The sequence below is a fragment of the Propithecus coquereli genome, unplaced genomic scaffold, assembly GCF_000956105.1.
Source record: "Propithecus coquereli isolate 6110/MARCELLA unplaced genomic scaffold, Pcoq_1.0 Scaffold3, whole genome shotgun sequence".
Classification (NCBI taxonomy): domain Eukaryota; kingdom Metazoa; phylum Chordata; class Mammalia; order Primates; family Indriidae; genus Propithecus; species Propithecus coquereli.
This window is the reverse complement of record NW_012148618.1, coordinates 11,395,568-11,414,934: the sequence shown is the minus strand read 5'-3', so window position 1 is coordinate 11,414,934 and position 19,367 is coordinate 11,395,568. Positions and strand designations below refer to the sequence as shown.

At 35.6% G+C, this 19,367-nt stretch overlaps 1 protein-coding gene across 1 annotated transcript in view; it reads right to left on the bottom strand.

Annotated features, from left to right (window-relative positions):
* Positions 1–664: 664 nt before the first annotated feature.
* Positions 665–19,367, bottom strand: part of BUB1B (BUB1 mitotic checkpoint serine/threonine kinase B) — a 60,161-nt gene continuing 41,458 nt past the window's right edge. The window contains exons 10-23 of the mRNA XM_012649423.1: positions 18,855–18,967; positions 18,245–18,360; positions 17,619–17,668; positions 16,312–16,372; positions 16,086–16,191; positions 11,700–11,974; positions 10,479–10,612; positions 10,056–10,200; positions 9,627–9,723; positions 7,117–7,266; positions 6,162–6,304; positions 3,551–3,716; positions 2,654–2,760; positions 665–1,228 (exon numbers count right to left, since the gene is read on the bottom strand). Of these exons, the coding sequence (XP_012504877.1) occupies positions 1,054–1,228; positions 2,654–2,760; positions 3,551–3,716; positions 6,162–6,304; positions 7,117–7,266; positions 9,627–9,723; positions 10,056–10,200; positions 10,479–10,612; positions 11,700–11,974; positions 16,086–16,191; positions 16,312–16,372; positions 17,619–17,668; positions 18,245–18,360; positions 18,855–18,967 (1,838 nt within the window). The 3' untranslated portion in view covers positions 665–1,053. The remainder of the gene's footprint in view (positions 1,229–2,653; positions 2,761–3,550; positions 3,717–6,161; positions 6,305–7,116; positions 7,267–9,626; positions 9,724–10,055; positions 10,201–10,478; positions 10,613–11,699; positions 11,975–16,085; positions 16,192–16,311; positions 16,373–17,618; positions 17,669–18,244; positions 18,361–18,854; positions 18,968–19,367) is intronic.

Sequence of the window (19,367 nt, the reverse complement as noted above, 5' to 3'; positions counted from 1 at the left end):
AATTAGATACTTTTTATTGCCCTTTTCTACCAATTTCCTTTCCTATCCCCAAGGCCAGGTGTAATTCATGCTTCCCTTTGGGTGTCCAATACTTCATCTAGGTCTGTTCTCTCTCAAATTAGTTCATGTTTTAAAGTTATATTTTTACTCTGACCTCCTGCTTGCTCAAATCTTTCAAACAAAATTTCCTTTTATTTCTTCACTGACCTTTGCCCCCGCCAAGTCATTCTGCTTGTGATAGAATGATTATTCCATTTTTGAAAGATTGCTAAACCCTGTTGAAAACCTTTTCACTTCTAACAGCCACATTCCCAATTAAGAGACCTAGTAGCAGCAGCACCACTAGATTATATAAATAGACCAAGGGCTTGGTGAATAAAAGTAAAATCATTAAAATATAAGCCACATATACGGTTTTACCATCTGAAATTTAAGAAAATTTGGTCTGCGTGTATCATTTTACCTACTTTTCGATCTAGACCACTTACTGGAAGGTTGGAAACACCTAAAGGAATGATTGGCTATTTTATCTTGTTATAATCCTATCGTAACGGTTCCAAGTCCAGGATATACAAATTTCTAGGGTACAATAACTCCTCTCTGCAAAATTAAGTCATTTATTATCTTAATTTGCAAAAAGTAGATGAAATGTTAGAAGCACAAATTTAACAAATACTATTTTATTATTTAAAAAATACACGGTGATCATAAGAGTGCATGTTACAAATTACAAAAAGGAAAAGTACAGGGAAAAGTAGAGACAAATGGGTTAAATGACAACAAAGTACCCATTTGTATGGAGTCTGTTTAGAATAAGACAGTTCTTTGTTAAAGTTAGACAAGGCCATGAATAAGTACATTGCTATGTAAAAAATGTGCGTTACTTAGAGATTGCCTCTACCAAAAAGTAGAAAAGCATTGGTAGTATATCTAAATGTGTCCTAAATTAAACTATAGCATATACAGTTGCAGTGTTCCACTATACAACCATTGCTTTTAGGCAGTAATCTGGGAGAGACTTGGCTATCTTACTGAAAGAGCAAAGCCCCAGGACTAGTTAATTAGCTTCCCTACCTTCCATAAGGCTTTGTTCAGGTGACTTTGGAATGTGGTGTCAAAAACCCCATTCATTTCTGCTCCAAGTTCCCTCAGAACAGACACTGTGGACTCATCACTGGCATTCAGAATCCGCACAAAGAATTTATTCCACAATTCACCATCTTTTACCCTAAAAATACATAAAACCATTTCCATCAAGATTAGGCATATGAAAATTAGAATTCTTTTTGTATTTAACTCAGTGGTATATTTATGCACCAAGATGACTTAAGAAGGTAATACCCAGAACCCTAGGGTTAGAGATCATTCAAATAGTCCTTTGAAAGCCCAGGGAAGAACTCCAAAAAAAGGCTGCCATAGTGGGAAAAGCCATAATACAATGTACATAAAGAGAAAGAAGTTCTCTCATCTCTATCTATAAATTTCCTGTGTACTAAGATGTAGCACTTTTCTAGCACTTTTCTTTTACAAATAGAAGAAAAAGGAATTTTATCTCCTCTCTCTAATTTTCATAGAGTCTAGGACATTAAAAACTATAGCTCCCTCTCCCACCCCAATGGTTTATCATCTTCACAATTCTCTGACAATCCTAAACTTGACTGAAGTAATTGCTGCTTAAATCTATGTTTATAGCTTTGCTTATTATTATTTTCTTTTTATCAGAAAAACTTCTATTATTGTGTAAGGCAGGGCTATTAGGAAACCACAACTGACTCCACCTGTTTCTGCTTGCGTTACCCACACCTGCCTGGACCACCACCACCTGGAGATGCCTAACTCTATCCTATATACCGTACATTAACTCCCAAGTCTGTTTTAAAAGTACATGTAAGAGACAAATAAGACTCGCCAAGTTGTGAATTACATAAAGAAAAAACCACAATTCAATTGTTCAGAGGGGAAAATGGAAAAAGGGTATTAAATCTTCAACAGTGATTTCTTTTTTAACCAAAGAATGTACCAATAAGTGACAGACTGGTAAGTTTATGCTGGGAAGTTGCTATCTAAGATAAGCTAAAGTAGAACACAGGTATTTAAATACATTTTATGAGCAGGCTTCAGAGAGTACTAAGGTTCTGAGAGAAAGCAGCTCTTATTCAGAGAACATTTACTTCTTCACCAGGAGATTCAATTCTCTGATTTGGTTCTACCACTCATTAGATAAATAACAGCCCCAAATGAGTATATACTTTAGAAATGTAACTCTCTTCGAGAGATGCTTAATCCTTTTGATAATGATAGCTATTAAAAGGGGGTTTAAGACTAACATCAATTGGTTAGAAAATTATCCTCACAAAATGTTTCTTTTAATACTTCTAAACTGAGAAGCTTCCATACTATAATTGCAGTCTGTATGAGACACCTAGATTCAGAATGCTGTCCTGAAGTCTGAATAGTTTGAGTCTTATTTTTAATTAGCAACTCCTTTATCCTACACTAGGTGCTCCACTGATACTTTAATGAAAACTGGCTGAAATTACTGGACTCACGGCATTTGGATTAAGAAAACAAAGGCTGCCAAAGCAGAGAGAGCATCCAAGAGAAAGAAAAAATTATGTGGACAGGCAGAGACCCTGAAATCACCAATACTTACTCAGAAATATTTTGGCTAAGTTTCCAGAGGGACCCATCCCAGAAGACCTGTAGGTGTTCCTTGAACAATAGTAAATGTGCTAAATCTGCTATACCAAACAGGTCTACCTGAAATCACAAAAAGTACCATCAGCTAAAATAATCCTCTGCCTCTACCACGGCAGCTTATTTATGTAGAAAGTTGAAAGGTATTAACAATGCTTAACTAAGTTTATTTTATGACATACATTTTCATAGACTGTTCCTTACCCTTACAGTAAAGGGAGAAGCTCCCCAAAGAAGTGATCAATATAGCCAACTCTAGGAATTATCCGTAAGAACAAAAGACGACAAAATATGTGGACTATCAAATTCAAATTTGTAGACCTACTGGATTTACATGAACCCCAGCTGTGATCTAAATGTGGTCCAGATGACAAGTTCAGGTTCATGCTACACATTCAATCAGCAAATGCTTTATGTCTAGAGCTGAGTTAGAAGGAATTTTTGCATATAATGCCACCATATAAAACACTTAACATTTGTCCTAAGGTTCTTTTTATATACATTATTTCATTTAATCCTCACGAATCTCATGTATATAGAGCACAGACTGTTATCCTTATTTTACAGAGATGATCATAGAAAATAACTTATAAATGATCACACGGATGGTAAGTGGTAGAAATGGCCCTGGCACTTAGGTTACTGAGTTAGTCGTGTTTGCACGTGTATGTGCATATTCTTCAGCGCTGTAACAGAAAAATGGTACGTTTTGCTTGACTTGGTGATACCTGAAAACTAGGTCATCCATTCTGGGAGAGTAAGTACCAGTAAACACTAGCTTTTATAGCTTATCTAGACAATAAAGAGATTAAGAAACCCTCTCCATATTTGCTCAGGCTGGTTTTACACTTACCTGGTAGGGAGAAGAACAGTTAGCGAGGATCTTTTGTCCTTCCAGGATCTGTACAGTCCGAAAGCCGCTGAGGGTAATAAAAACGTCTAGCTGCACCCTAAGGTCAACACTGTAGGAAAAGTCTACTATCTTCAAAGCTTGATTACAATCATGGGGATCGTCGATTCTGAGCCCAAATTTAAGAGAAAGAGATAATAAAAATAGGCCATGAAAGAAGCTGCATAGCTGGTCTTAAAAAAAATAAAAAAAAGGTACTGCATGTATGTTTTTGCTATGCCAACAGCTCCCTCCAGTGGTTAATTGTGAAAATGCACCTGCAAGAGCAGTGGCAGTGTCCACCCAGATGGGGAAGGAAGGTCAAGATCAGTTGGGTGACACAAAGTATATTTAAATCACAGTGCATGGCCACCACCAAACATTTATCAAGTTTCCATGTCATATAAAGTACTGGAAGGAGAAGCTTCTGCCCATACACACATTAATGTACACATTAACATGTATAATAGCAATGATTTAGATACTGACAGGAATTATTATGAGGAGGAAATTAAGCTTTTATAGTTGTCACTGCTTTTATTATTCTAGATAAGCTTGCCAAGTATCACTCAGATTATTCCTTCTAGGGTTTAATGGAAAATAATACAAGTCTGTTTTGTTTGTAAAGTCCTACTTATACTGTAAAATTTCCTGTTTCTATTAAACTAACACCATATTCTATCTTACTCTTTCTGTAATTCCAACTCTTCTTAAAAAATACTTTATAATACCAATTCACTATCAATTAATTATATTTCCTTGGGTTTATCTATTCCATGCAATAAAGCAATCCTCCAAGGAGATATAGGAACTATTTACCTGACAGAAAAGAATGGACTGTTTTCATGTATTCTTTTGTCTGTTTTTCTCAATTAGTTCCCTCAAACTCTTGACTGATATTGGTGCAGGTCCTATATTCCTAAATACAGGCTTTAACTACTCCAATCACATACCTTCACAGCACAGAATTCTTTTTTCCTTCCCATTTTTCCTTGGCACAAAATATAGCTTTTTCTTTGGGCCACCATAAGTCTATAATATATTTTTTAAATACTTTTAAAACTTGAGAGAGGTAGGAAAAATGTTTCTTAGGTTAATAAAAAGAAGCATGAAGGTCTCTTAGCCCTCTAGTCAGCTACTAACTTACTGTGACCATGGGCAAGACATTCTTTTCTAGGTCTCATTTTCCTCACAAAAAATATGTAGCAACTAAACTAAGTCATTTCAAAAGGTTCTTTCTGGCTTTTAATTCTTTGCAAATCAATATGAAATTTCCTATCAAATTTGATACGTAGTGACAAAGTAAAAGGCAATGTCCCTTTAATGCTATGTGTTTTCCCAGAGTCCCTGGTGGCTGAGAGAAGAGCTCTTCAAATACATAGACTATACGTACCTCCGCCTGCAATTTCCATAGCGCTGAGAATTCTAACACTGTCCTCTGAACTTGTACTGTTGTGAAGTAGGGTGAAAATAAAAACTATAACAGGGGTTCTAACATTTGGAAATATGGAAGGATTTCTGGTGGTCACAATGGCTGGGGGGAGTAATGGGGGAGTGTGGATATAAAATATCCTGCAATATGTGGAACAGACCTGCACAAAGTATTGTCTCATCCAAAATACCCACGGAAAAATGCTGCTACGTTATGTCTAGGGAAGTCTTTAGGACTCTGCTATCTCAGGAAAGAAGTTCTTTTGGTTATAATTGCAGAAATACATTGAGGGTTTTTTAATTTCCATGCCAACTATGATTTAGAGTCTAATTCAGTCTCTTCTTACAGATTAAGTAGTCGGAAGAAATGTGAAGAATGATTCCAGCTATTAGTGTATACCAATGACCTCAGAAAGAAAGTTAACTACTTACCCAAGACATGGGGTCGAGCAGACAAAGCATCTTTAAACCAGGCTGCTCTATTCAAAGACCATGAAACCAATGATCACTAGTGTGCTGGTCCTTTAGTTCTTTTCACAAAACTAAAATTTTGGACGGTTTTTCCCTTGTTCACGCCTGAACGTTTTTTATATTTTCTCAGTTCTTAGTATTTGGACTTCATTTCTCATTTCTTGCTCTGTGCCCACCCCTTGAATCTAATGGACCGACTGGGTTTAATTGGAACACTAAGGCCCTTTTCTTGGCATAGTTTGTATTTGCAGTCTAGTTTTAACCACTTTTCTTGGCTAACATTTCAGTTAGGCCTGACTTAAGCTTTGGTCTATGAAACTGAGCAGTGCCTCAATTTTGCTGCCATCCCTGCTAGATTTGCACTGGCCCCATGCACAGAATGACTAGACAGACAATGTACTTTACATTCCTCAAAATATCCATATTTTATAACTCTTCTTGACATGAATCATTACAATACTCATGGTTAATTCTTTTATCTGAATTAACACATTTCCCCAATGCGTTTATTTCTTTGAACTTTTAAATTGTTCCCACTGATTATTGACTTTTAGGTAGCATTAACATAATGTGTTCCTTAATATGGCATTTATCAAAAGGCTTTAAAAAGTTGGTAACTATCCATGTTTTAAGAGAAAGCTGACAGAATCATAAAAGAATGAAAAGGACCAACTTGTTTCTGAGGATCAGACTCCGTGGACTCAAGTCACCATGGACTATTTCTGCTTTGTGTAGCTTCTCCACTATTGTCAAAAGGTTATAAATAATCAACACTGTTATTTCATGGGTAATAAATTCACCATGTTGGAGAAGATCCTGGAAATAGAAGGATAGAAAATTCACTATTTCTCAAATTGGGTGGATTGTAGTTATACTCAATACCTTGATAACTGCTGGTTTGTACTCTTCCTTGTTCTCTACTAGAATGTAGTCTGGGTCTATGTCCCAGTTTTAACAATACTGTGATCTCCCCATAAGATTGTTTGTAAGGATTTAATGAGATAATGGATGAAGAGCAACAAGGATGAGCCTGCCCCATAATAGGTGCTCTATAAATGTTTTAAAATACTCTTATTCTAACCATTTTAGAGAATACATATTACTATCAAAATCTGCAACAAAACCTTCTTAAGAACATACCACAGAATAAAATGACATTTTGTGTCTAAGTTTTAAAAATAATCCAGGTGCAGTGGCATGTGCCTGTAGTCTCAGCTACTCGGGGTGATGCGGCAGGATCGCTTGAGCCCAGGAGTTCAAGACCAGCTTGGACAACATAGCAAGACCATATGTCAATCAATCAATAAAACAAATCCAGTGGGGGTAGTATAGATAAAACAAGAATGGTCATAAGCTGATGATTATCCTAGTTAGATGGATGTTCATTGTGCAATTCTATCTATTTTATGTTTGAAATTCAACAAAATAAAAAGTATATTAAAAAATCCCAAAGAGGCTTTTGGTCAAAATAACTTGGAAAAACAAAATGATCAACGCTTTTAACTTATAATTTAATTGGTCTATTTCTAGAAGATTGACAGAAATTTTGTACTAAATTCCTTTGCTAAATGGAGCACAAATCTCTCTACTTGAGGACGTTAAATTATGTTTTTAGTATTATTTCAAACCTGAAGGGTGAAGCAGTTTATATATTGGTGCCAAACAATACAGCCATCTTGGTATTGATAACAGCTGCATAAGTGATCAAACTCCTCATTTAAACGTTCCTTTAACTTGAGATTGATATAAAAGTCCCATGGGACAGGTTGAGAAGATACCTGTAAGATATATTTTTTAAATAAGTGCAATTAGAATCTATGGTTATGGCTGGCAGATTGAAATCACATTCCCTCCAGCCCTTCTGATTCTGAATTAATAGGAAAGGGATATTTTAAAAAGCATAAATCTACAATAAAGGATACAACAGCAACAAAATTCTGGAAGGTGGGAAGAGAATAAGAGGTAACAACCATTTAGAAGACCCAAGGAAAACTGATTCTAGCAATGGAGAAAGCTGAAGACTAAAGAGCAATCACATTAATACTACAAGACTATCTCCCTATAGTATTATAACTGGTGGCACCAATTACCTACGGAAGTAAGGCTGAGGGTGGAGCTAAAACAGGGGTGGTTGAACCACATTTAAGAGGAAGTTAGGGCCGGGCGCAGTGGCTCATGCTTGTAATCCTAGCACTCTGGGAGGCCGAGGCAGGAGGACTGCTTGAGCTCAGAAGTTTGAGACCAGCCCGAGAGCAAGAGTGAGACCCCGCCTCTACTAAAAACAGAAAAAAATTAGATGGGCGTGGTGGCGTGCACCTATAGTCCCAGTCACTCAGGAGGATGAGGCAGGAGGATCAGTTGAGCCCAGGAGTTTGAGGTTGCTATGAGCTAGGCTGATGCCACAGCACTCTAGCCTGGGCAACAGAGCAAGACTCTGTCTCAGAAAAAAAAAAAAAGAGGAAGTTAGATCCCAAATTCCACCTCCTACTCCCATAGCCCAGCCTAGCAATTACCTCTCCCCCATTCCAGAAAACTAGAAGTTTATTCCCTAGGGAGGATAAAATAGAAAGGCTCTGGACTAGAGGGTGCCAGAAACCACTGAGGGTGGGAATACCATATGGAAAACAGGAAAAAGCTTATATATCAGATGTTAAGATGCATCTCCCTGCCCTTCTCCAGACATTCTCCAGCCTAATTTCTTCATTCAGCTTTCAGAAAGCTGGCAGCCAGGCTTATATGCTCCAAACAGAAAATAAAAAGTCTTCTCTGAGGGATCTGATCAGCTCAAGAGAAAAGATCTAAAGATTGGGGGATTTTACAACAGAATGGTCAAACTAGATCATCCTATAGTGAAGTCCACAGCTGTCAATGTCCCCCCATTGACACAGAGCTTTCAATTAGTGTTTAGTGTCCCACACTTAAATATGAATAGAGAGCCAAAAACTTGAAAGCCTCTAGTATGAAAGACAGAGATCAAAACAAACCGGAGGACAACAGATCATGCAGGGAGAAAAAAATTTTAAAGCATCATTAATATCTCAGAGAGATAATATTTCATCTTTGAAATGAAGAATAGAATGTTACAAAGAAAATTCTGAGAATAAAAAAGAGCTCTTGCAAACTGAATACAGATGAGAGAAGTTTAAAAAACCCAGTAAGTCAACTAAAAATATAGTTGACAAAAGACAAAGAGAAAATAAGAGAAAAAAATTAATATTTTTATAAGTCCTGTCCAAGAGATCCCATATCCTAATAAAAAGAACTATGGAATGAGAGAACTAAGAAAACTGAGGGGAAGAAATAATTTTTTCATTGAAGAAAATTTCTCAGAACTGAAGGAGTTGCCAGTCAGTGGCCATTAACTGCCTAGTATATAAGTGACAACAAACTTACGCCAAAACATGTAGTTGTGACATTTCAGAATACTGGGGACAAACATAAGATCCTATAAGGATCCAAAGAGGGAAAAATAGCTTGACTCAAAACTTCAAGACTCAGAATGGCAAAACACTTCAAAAGCAAGGTTATATGCCAAAAGACAATGGGGCTCTTCAAAATTCAAAAAAATAAAAAACCCATTAACTTAGAATTCTATATCCAGCCAAACTATCAATCAAGTAAAGATGCAGAATAAGGAATTTTCTGACATACAGGAAACTTTATGTCCCATCTCTTTCTTGGGAAGCTGATAAAGTATGTATTCCTTTAAAATATAGGAGATTAAACCAGGAAAGAAGAAAATATGGGATCCAAACAACTGGGCATCCAACATAAGAAAAAGGTAATGTGAGACCTAGGGATCATGGTAAATGGAAATTTCAAGGTGACACTGTGTGTGTGTCAAGCCTGAAGTATAACTTGTCCAGATTGGAGCAGGCCAGAAAATTTCAGGAGACATTTCCTCAAAAGAAAGAAAACTGATAGAATATTTAATATGTTTGGAGATACTGAGAGATTTATATAATAGCCTCTCATTATTCATATCTAATCCTGGCCTATAATTATGGTGACTGATTTCTTGCTATTAATATGAGGAAGTTAATAGATTATTAGAAAGATCTGATGGTACCATGAGGACAGTTATTGCTTCAATCCACATATTGACAAAGTAACTAAAATCACAAAGAATCAGTCCCACCTTTATTATGGTTAACTCTCCAGAGTTTCTTGGCGCCACCCAGAATAATTTGTAATCTTCACATATTAGGTATTCTCGTTTAATGCAATAATCCTCACTACCTGTTGAGAAGGTTTGATTCCATTTAAAAATCACTGTGAACATATATAGCCCTCTAGTCTTTACATCCTGGTGTAAGGGCTACAGGCATTGGTATATTTGCCAGTTAGTAGCATCTAGAATACTTCTCAAAATCATTTGTTAAAAATTGAAAGAGCAGAAGACTTAATTCTGATTGTTACTGGGACATAAAGTTATTAATGTGTCAACTTTTATAATGCTATTACTTACAATCTAGGAATATTTATAGTGCTCAAGCATCAAGCTCAAGTACAAATAATCACTTATTTGTATACTGTTATCCGCAAAAGGACATGCATTCAGTGATACTTACGTAATTCAATTTCCTTCTCTATTTCCAACTTAGGCATCGGTCTGTCTTCTGTAGTAAACACTGCAGAGGCGATTAACTCTGGTAGGGATTTTAGTAGTTGTCTGCGATACTGCGAACACCAAGGTGACTGAGTAGGATTTTCTAGGGGGGAGAGAGAAAGCTGAAAAAACATCACCTAAAAAACCTAATGCTTAAAATGGGTATTATAACAGAGTGAGGGTCAAAAACAAGATTACACAGTCAACACTGCTAATCTAATTACATTCATCTGTCTCAGGTCTTTATGTAACTGCATTTAATACTAATTTATTCTAGACATAGCACAATTTATAGCAACTTAAGGAAGAAAAACATACAGCTCAGTTTTCACTAGGCATAGGTATAGATGTTTGCTCACAAATGGCATATTATGATCTTACCTGCTGTCTCACTAGTAAGCTCCAGTTTCTCAGGAATTTGAAGACATTTGATGGAGGAGGTGCTTGAAACTGAGGCAGAAGATCCAGAGAAGCCAGAGGAGTTTGTGGCTTCACCACTATCTTCAATGATTGGGCTAAAAGAACCACTAATGGGTCAATTCTCATAGGAATAATATATGTCGACTTATCTTTGTCATAATTTTATAAATTTAATTTGTAAATTTTATAATTTTATGTTATACTTTTATTTTAAAATAAAATTTAGTTTTAAATAATTTATAATTTGTTATAAATTGCTTAAAATTTGTTATTTGCTAGTTTCATTTTTAAAGTCCATTATTTTCCCAAATCAGAATCTAGGTAACTTCCTCTATTCTGGTTGACAAGCAATGCCCAGCATTACATTTTTGGAGTTATGCTTTATTTACCTAATCTATACTAAAAGCCTATTCAACATCTCTTCTGTACTCCCGAGAAATATTGACTAACATTAACAATAACTTTCTTCCTCTTTATCCCTTTTCTGGACTTTTTATTCTTCAGTAAGAGGGAAAGTAAAATCATGCAACATGAATACATGGTAGCAAATGTGATTAAAAGTTTGTTAAGAAAAAAGTTTGAAAATGCAGTTATAAAAGCACAAATCGGCAAATTAAAGGATATTCCTAAAACCGGAATTAGTCTGTTTAAATTAGCTGACTTTGAAACAAAGCTCAGTCTCTGTCTCTCTATGCCATTCCCTCATAACATATTCCCTAATTCATTTCTACCTCTCTATCAAAAGATACTTTTTCTTTAACATATCTTTAGTTGTGTATTTGAAATTAATATCAGCTATTCTACCATTATTTCATTTTATTTTATTTTTATTAGAGCTATACCTCGCTGAGACGTACCATTACTTTAAACTCAATATTACAGGAAAACTAAATGCCTCCTCTTCTCCAAGCATCTACACTTTGCCAAGTTTCCTCAAAGATTCCATAATTCTCCTGGACTTCATCTCTTAACCGTCAAAATTCACTTCCTTTAACCCTCACATCCAAATCAATCACTAAATCCCATTGACACTTTATCTGGGGCAGCCCTACTCTCATGTAAAGCACTTAGCACAGAACCTGGCAGATAGAAAGAACTTGGTAATTGATTACTATAACTGACAAGCACACATAGAGTAAGAGAGCAAAAAATCAAGTTTGTAAACCTGTAATCCCCAATCACCTGAGCTTCTTGATGCTGAGAGTTTGATGGTAGACAGTGCCACAAGCAGTCTGCTGGTCCTGAGAGGTCTTTACATCCAGATCCTCTTCCTCCAACAGTCTCTCTGGATCAGAAGGGAGATCCTTCAAGGACATTATCTCATGAAAAGGAGTGGATACAACATGAGCTGCTCTGGCAAAGTCACAAGTGTCTTCTGGGTTAGGACAAATAGTTACATTCCTGAAACCTGTGATAATGGCATCCTCACTCAAGGGTTCAATTCCTGTAAATTCATCCTGAAACAAAAATTATATAAAGTTTAGCTGAAATATTTCAATGAATATATGAATAACCTATCTTTTTGACTTAGAGAGGCACACATTAGATCAGTGACCCAGGGTATAGAAGTAGCATATCAGAATCTCCAGGGAAAGACAATTTTGAAAAGCACATTATAGTATTTGAGGAAAATGGTTTTGTATCATGAAAACAGTAAAAACTATACTTTATCAAAAAATACATCAGGAGAATTCTCCACATGAGGAAAAATATTGGCCAATGGTTTGTGCCCCAACCGATTCCAACTAAGAGCTAAGGCACTAATATTATTTTTCTTCTGGCTTTCACTTAGAAAACATTCTGATAATCTGCCATCTTCCTAGTTTTTATGTCTTCTTTCTCTATGCCACATACTTGTTTTATTTATCTCTTAAAGGTAATTCACAATTATGGTATAAAATATGGAAAATATAAAGAAAAACAAAATCACCTGAAATGCTATTGCCCAATCTTATATTAATATTTTTGCCATATTTAAAACATACTTTTGTCTTTGAAAGTAATACATGTATACATGGTTTTTAAAAGTCAACTTGTTTAAAAGGATAAACAGTGAAAAAGTCTCCCTTCTACACTACTAATCCCTCATCTCCACCTATTCCTACTCCCCAGAGGCAACCGCTATTATCATTTATATCTGGTAGGATATATGCATAAGCATATTCTATGTATTTTTAAATGGAGTTTTAAAACAAGTGAAATTATAGCATACACAATATTATGTATTGTTCTCATATTTTTTTTTTTGTTTTGTTTTGAGACAGAGCACCTGGCCCTGTTCTTTCTCAGACTTTTTGCATTTCTTTTCTGTGCTATTAAAAGTTCTTTTTTACATAATGGTCACACTGTGGGTCTACCAGAAATTAAATAATTCTTTCAGGTTATTCCCTGTTTTTTACTCGTATAAACCTATTTTAAACATCCATATACATGAATCTTTATGAACATCTTAATTTTCTTAGGATTAATTCCTAAAAGCAGGGCCAGGTACGGTGGCTCACATCTATAATCCCAGCACTCTGGGAGGCCGAGGCGGGCGGATCGTTTGAGCTCAGGAGTTCGAGACCAGCCTCAGCAAGAGCAAGACCCGTCTCTACTAAAAATAGAAAAAAATTAGACAGGCATGGTGGTGCACGCCTGAAGTCCCAGCTACTTGGGAGGACGAGGCAGGAGGAGGAGGATCGCTTGAGCCCAGGAGTTTGAGGTTGCTGTTTGCTAGGCTGACACCATGGCACTCTACCCAGGGCGACAGAGTGAGACTCTGTCTCAAAAAAAAAAAAAAATCCTAAAAGTAGAATTTATCAGATCAAAAGGTTATAAACACTAGGGTTCTTTATACATATTGCTTAGTTGCCCTCAGAGAGATTATATCACTTTATATATTTACCTGAAGTATACAAAAGTGCATATTTCATTTAACCCTTGTAGATACTAGATATTAATTTTCTAGGTTATTACCAATTTGACATAAATTTTGAATTTCTGACTCAATATTAGTAAACAGAGGTGGGAGGTACATCTAGAAGAAACAAGGTATAGCTAAAAAATTCTAAGATAGGCCAGGTGCAGTGGCTCATGCCTGTAATCCTAGCACTTTGGGAGGCAGAAGCAAGAGGATCACTTGAGGCCGAGAGTTTGAGACCAGCCTGCCCAGCTATTTGGGAGGCTGAAGTAGGAGGATCACTTGAGCCCATGAGTTTGAGGTTGCTATGAGTTTGAGCTATGATGATGCCACTGTACTCTAATCCCAGCACCAACAGAGGTGAGACTCTCTCAAAAAAGAAAAAGAAAAAAAATAAAATAGTAAGATTAAAGTAAAATAGATGTCTATAGTCTAAGTCTACCTTTTATACAAATACTACTTATGACCCTATTAGTTTAGACATTTTAAATATGATTTTTTTTTTTAGAGGATAAATATTTTTTAGGGCTAGGTACCTATTAACAAAATTCAAGTAAAAAGCTATAAAACAAAAAAAACTAGATTAAGATGGATTCGGCCTATCCCTGAACAGCTGATCCTAGAACCACTGTAAACAAATCCAGCGTGTCCAAGCATCATGTTCTCTGGTGGTATTCTCCAGAACACAGTATGTAATTAATTACTCATTTACATCATTGTCTTTTCATAGCACTCAGTGGACTAACTGTATCAGAATCACATGAGAAAGTACTTAAAAATAACAAAATACATGCTTGGACTTCTTCCCTGGAAATTCCAATGCCGTAAGCTGGAATGCGGCCTGAGCACCCTTAGTCATAAAAGAATCCTTAGTCTCTTCTGAGTTGCTGGAAATATTCTATATCTTGATCTGGGTAGAAATTGCATGGATATTCGCATATGTAAAAATTCACCTAGCTGTATAATTAATATTTATGCAGTTTACTGGATGTAAAATATATCTCAATAAAGAAGTAAATAAAAGAAAAATATGTTTTAAAAATTTCTCCAAGGCCGGGTGCGGTGGCTCACGCCTGTAATCCTAGCTCTCTGGGAGGCCGAGGCGGGCAGATTGTTTGAGCTCAGGAGTTCGAGACCAGCCTGAGCAAGAGCGAGACCCCGTCTCTACTAAAAATAGAAAGAAATGATCTGGATAACTAAAAATATACAGAAAAATTAGCCGGGCATGGTGGCACATGCCTGTGGTCCCAGCTACTCGGGAGGCTGAGGCAGGAGGATCGCTTGAGCCCAGGAGTTTGAGGTTGCTGTGAGCTAGGCTGATGCCACGGCACTCACTCTAGCCAGGGCAACACAGCGAGACTCTGTCTCAAAAAAAAAAAAAAAAAAAATTCCTCCAAAGGATTCATTCCCTAGGATGTGGAAAACACACTATTTTAAGTCACTAAAGCTACTGATCACATCTCTTCCATAAACATATTCAGTTGTCTTAAATCTCATAACAAGTTTTCAGATGCTAGTTTGAAGAGGATGATTTTTCTTCCTTAAAACTTTAATAAAATGGCACTAATAAAGGTTACTTACTTTGATGTGAAGGTCATGCAAGGTCTTTTTATCCTAAGTACTATCATATCACTAGTCCATAGTGGTTAAAATAGAACATTACTAAGAAAAAAATGGTTGGTCCACATAACCTCAGCATCGCCGCAAAAGGCATTTTATATAGAAAAGAACAAACGTCCTTTGCTATGTTGGTTAAAAACAATTAAAAGTGCAAAAAGGCTTTAAAAGCAGTGATTTTTTTTCCCCACTTCAAAAAATTGAGATATAATTCTCATACCATAAAATTCACCCTTTTAAAGTATATATTTCAGTGGTTTTTATAAGGTTGTATAGCCATCACTGCTATCTAACTCCAGAATATTTTTATCACTCCAAAAAGAACCCTATACCCATTAGCAGTCATTCTCCATCGCCCTGGCCCCCTAATCCCCTGGAAATCCCCAATCTACCTTTGCCTATTTGGGCATTTCATGTAAATGGAATCATATATGTGTTCTTTTGTATCTGGCTTCATTCACTTAGTTTTCAAGATTCATCCATGTTGTGACATCTATTGGTACTTTCATTCCTTTTTTGTGTCAAATAACATTTCAGTGTACGGATACATAACATTTTGTTCATCCATTCATCAGCTGATGAACTTTCGGGGTTGTTTTATTATCATGAATAATACTGCTATGAACATTTGTGTACAAGTTTTTTGTGTGAACATATATTTTTAATTCTCTTGGGTATATATCTAGGAGAGGAATTACTGGGTCATATGGTAACTCTATGTTTAACATTTTGAGGAACTGCCAAATTGTTTTCCAAAGTGGCTGTACCATTTGACATTCCCACCAGCAATGGATGAATGTTTTAACTTCTCCACATCTTCACCAAAACTGATTATTGTCCATCTTTTTTATTATAGCCATTCTAGTGGGTGTGAAGTAGTATCTCACTGTGGTTTATGATTTGCATATCCCTGGTGACTAATGATGCTGTGCATCTTTTCACATGCTTAGTTCAAGTCAGTGGTTTCAATTTTAACCCTAAACTTCTGTGGATTTGAATGAAACAATTTAGTAGCCCATTTAAATTAATTTAGGGAGAATGTTCCTTACACAAACATCTGGAGACATATCTTCATTTGAGGTGATGCTTTCTGAAGTTTTGAGAATTGCAAGGGGTCTTCGTTGGGCTAAAACCTGTGGAGGATCTGCAGGAGGACTGGAAAAAGACATGTTCCATTGAGCAATTTTTTTTCTATTTACATAGATAATAGCAACCCCCTAATTCACCCTCATTTAAAATAACAGAAAACTTTTAAGTAAAAAAAAACAAACAAACCTTTCATTCTTTTTTTCTGAATGAAGAAACTCATCAAAAATGGAAAAAGGTACACTGGGACCTATAGAAAGAAAGACTAGATATATACTTTTGGAGTAAACGCCTTACTCTTCAAGACAACTAGACTAATTAATATTTTGTGTTGTTTGAAAGCACAAAGGCAATTTGTTTTTTTATAATGAAAAATCTTAAACATATAGGATCATTTAATAATGATCTAAAGGGTCATTTAATAATTTAACAATTACCCAAACATAGATGATCTTGTTTCATCTAGATTTCCCACCACTGCCACTACTCCCAACACCCAAATCAACAGGATTATTCTAAAGCAAATCCAAGACATCATATCATGTTATCTGTAAATATTCCAATACGTATTTCTAAAAGAGGCTTTTTAAAAAAAGCCTAATCTCGAAACATGATACTCACAAAATCAACAATTTCTGACTAACAAAATCTCCATTTGGAAGTTTTACAATTTACCTGTTCTTTTAAAAAAAATTGTTTTTAAAGTTTATTTGAATTGGGAATCCAGAGTTAAGATCCATATATTGTGGCTGGTTCACTCCGGTTAGCAATTTTTTTCTATTTACATAGATAATAGCAACTCCCTAATTCCACCCTCATTTAAAATAATGGGAAACTTTTAAATAAAAAAAAACCCAAACAAACCTTTCATTCTTTTTCTCTGAAAGAAGAAACTTGTCAAAAACTCTTATCTCTCTTTTATTCTATAGCGTTTTTGGGTAATTTTTTTGTTGAAGAAACTAGGTTGTTTGCCCCATAATGCTGGATTTTGTCAATTCTATTCCCCTATTGTTTAACAATGTTCCTCCATGCTTTGTATTTCCTATAAATTGGTGGTTAGAATTAGAGGTTTAATTTTTTTGGTTTTCTTCCAAAACTACTTATAAGTGAATATTCATGTTTCTACCACTTTTAACATGTTTCTGAATAGAAAAGAAAACCAATTTGAACATAAAATAGCTTTAAACTTTTATCCCCCCAAAAAACACTACACAGTAACTAAAGATTATTTGGTAGTTAATATAAAATTAAAGTTACATTTAAGAAAATACTTTGAAGCACCGAGGAACATTATGAAAACACTCTTTCAAATGTCTATCCTATCTCAAAGCATATGATTATACTGAATTCCTTGATTCAAAGACATAATAATACCCTAGTCCCCCCCTCAGCTTTCTTTCAATCCTTTTGCCATAATTAAAAAAAATATTTATCATTTGTTACATAATACACTTGTTACCAGCAATTTCTTCACAAGGCTGTCAAATACAGCTCACCTTTAGAGTGAGGTTGTTCCTGCCAAATGTTTTCCGCAAGTGAAGTTTCTCTGTGAAGAAAATTGTTTTAAAATGTGCTCAATACCCTCAGAAAAAATTGTTTAATTTTTAAAAGTCCAAGAGGATTTTCCATCAAATATAATCTTCTTTAAGATAAAGAAATTATTCTACTAATGTCAATCCAAATTTTCTTGAAGGAACCTTCAGTCATTAAAAATGTTGTAGAAGTATATTTGATAATAGACGTTAAATTGCATTAACAGTATAAACAGATTACAGTATAAGCTGCCATTTTTATAAAAAAACAAAAAGAGAACACAAAAGGAGAGATACAACAGTGTTATAGTAGTTATCTCTTGGTGGTAGAAATGGGTAATTTTATTTTTTAAAAACATTATTTATGTTTCTAGAAGAAACGTATTTTTTCAATGGAAAAAAGTCAGCACTCTGTCCTCCCTCATAAGCATGAAAATGTATGTTGTGACATACATTTTATAAATGTGTAAAGACCTATAAAAATGTCTCAATACTGTAAAAGTCAAGGAGACTTCAAGGCACCAGAGAGTCAGAGGTTGGTTCTAAATGCCCTCCTATAAGCATTGTCCCTTTCATCACTGTGTCCTTACCTGGCACAAGAGTTTACTGGACAAACAGAACTGGACAGAGTGATTCCTGGCGTTTCCTGAGACTTGAAAGCAATTTGCAGTTCAGCTGTCTCTTTTGTAGGCACCTTCTCTTCTTGCTATTTGCATTAAATCAACAAAATCAATGTTCCTCTCATCCAGAAAATGTTACCTATTTTCACTGTCTAGCTCCAACATTACTTTTACCACACTCTTTCCCTAGACATCCACTAACCACATAAAATGGCTGTACCACAAAAGTTCTTTCTAATAATTTATGTTCCTAGTATAAACTAGTACTGTTGTACTCAACTGACTAGTGCCAAGGATATACTGAATTTCTTTAGTTAAGTCCACTTTAATGGAACATGACTAGAATAAAAAGCTAAACTCAGAATTAACAAAATAATGGTAAGTATAACTAAGAAGTCAATATATTGCATCACTTATTCATAGGCCACAAATTCCATTTGAAGTCACCTGTTAAATTACTTTCCTCCTCAATTTTCGTACTACTAATAGTTAAGAAACTACCAGAATGGGGATTGGGAGGACTTTTAGACTGCTTATTTCAAACAAAGCATTAGTTTTGTGTATTAAAAAGAAAAATTACCTGATCACTTTCTCTTTCTTGCTGAGTAGTTTGGATTTCTTTGAGCTTCTTCTCCATTTCTTCAATCTGTTTCTGCATTTCTGCTCTCTTTTCTGCACTGGTCAATAGCTCAGCTAGAAACAGCAAAGTCACCTGAGATATTTTTCCTCCTAGCAATTTATTCTATTAAAACCTGCCTTTGGAGCTCATGTCCTCAACATATATATGTTAGTAATACAGATGAAAATGACATAAGCGGAACAAGGTCTCCAACTTGAGGTCTAGGCTTCTATTCTTTTATTTAGTCAACAAAAAACAAAATATGGACTGTGTGCCAAGCACAATTCGGAGCACTTAGGTTTCAGTGGTGCATAATATAAGGTCCTTGGTCATGTGATGCTAACACTCAAATTTGGGGGAAACACACACACAAATCAACAAGAAAATCAGTGTCGGCTGGGTACAGTGGCTCACACCTGTAATCCTAGCACTCTGGGAGGCCAAGGCGGGAGGATCGCTTGAGCTCAGGAGTTA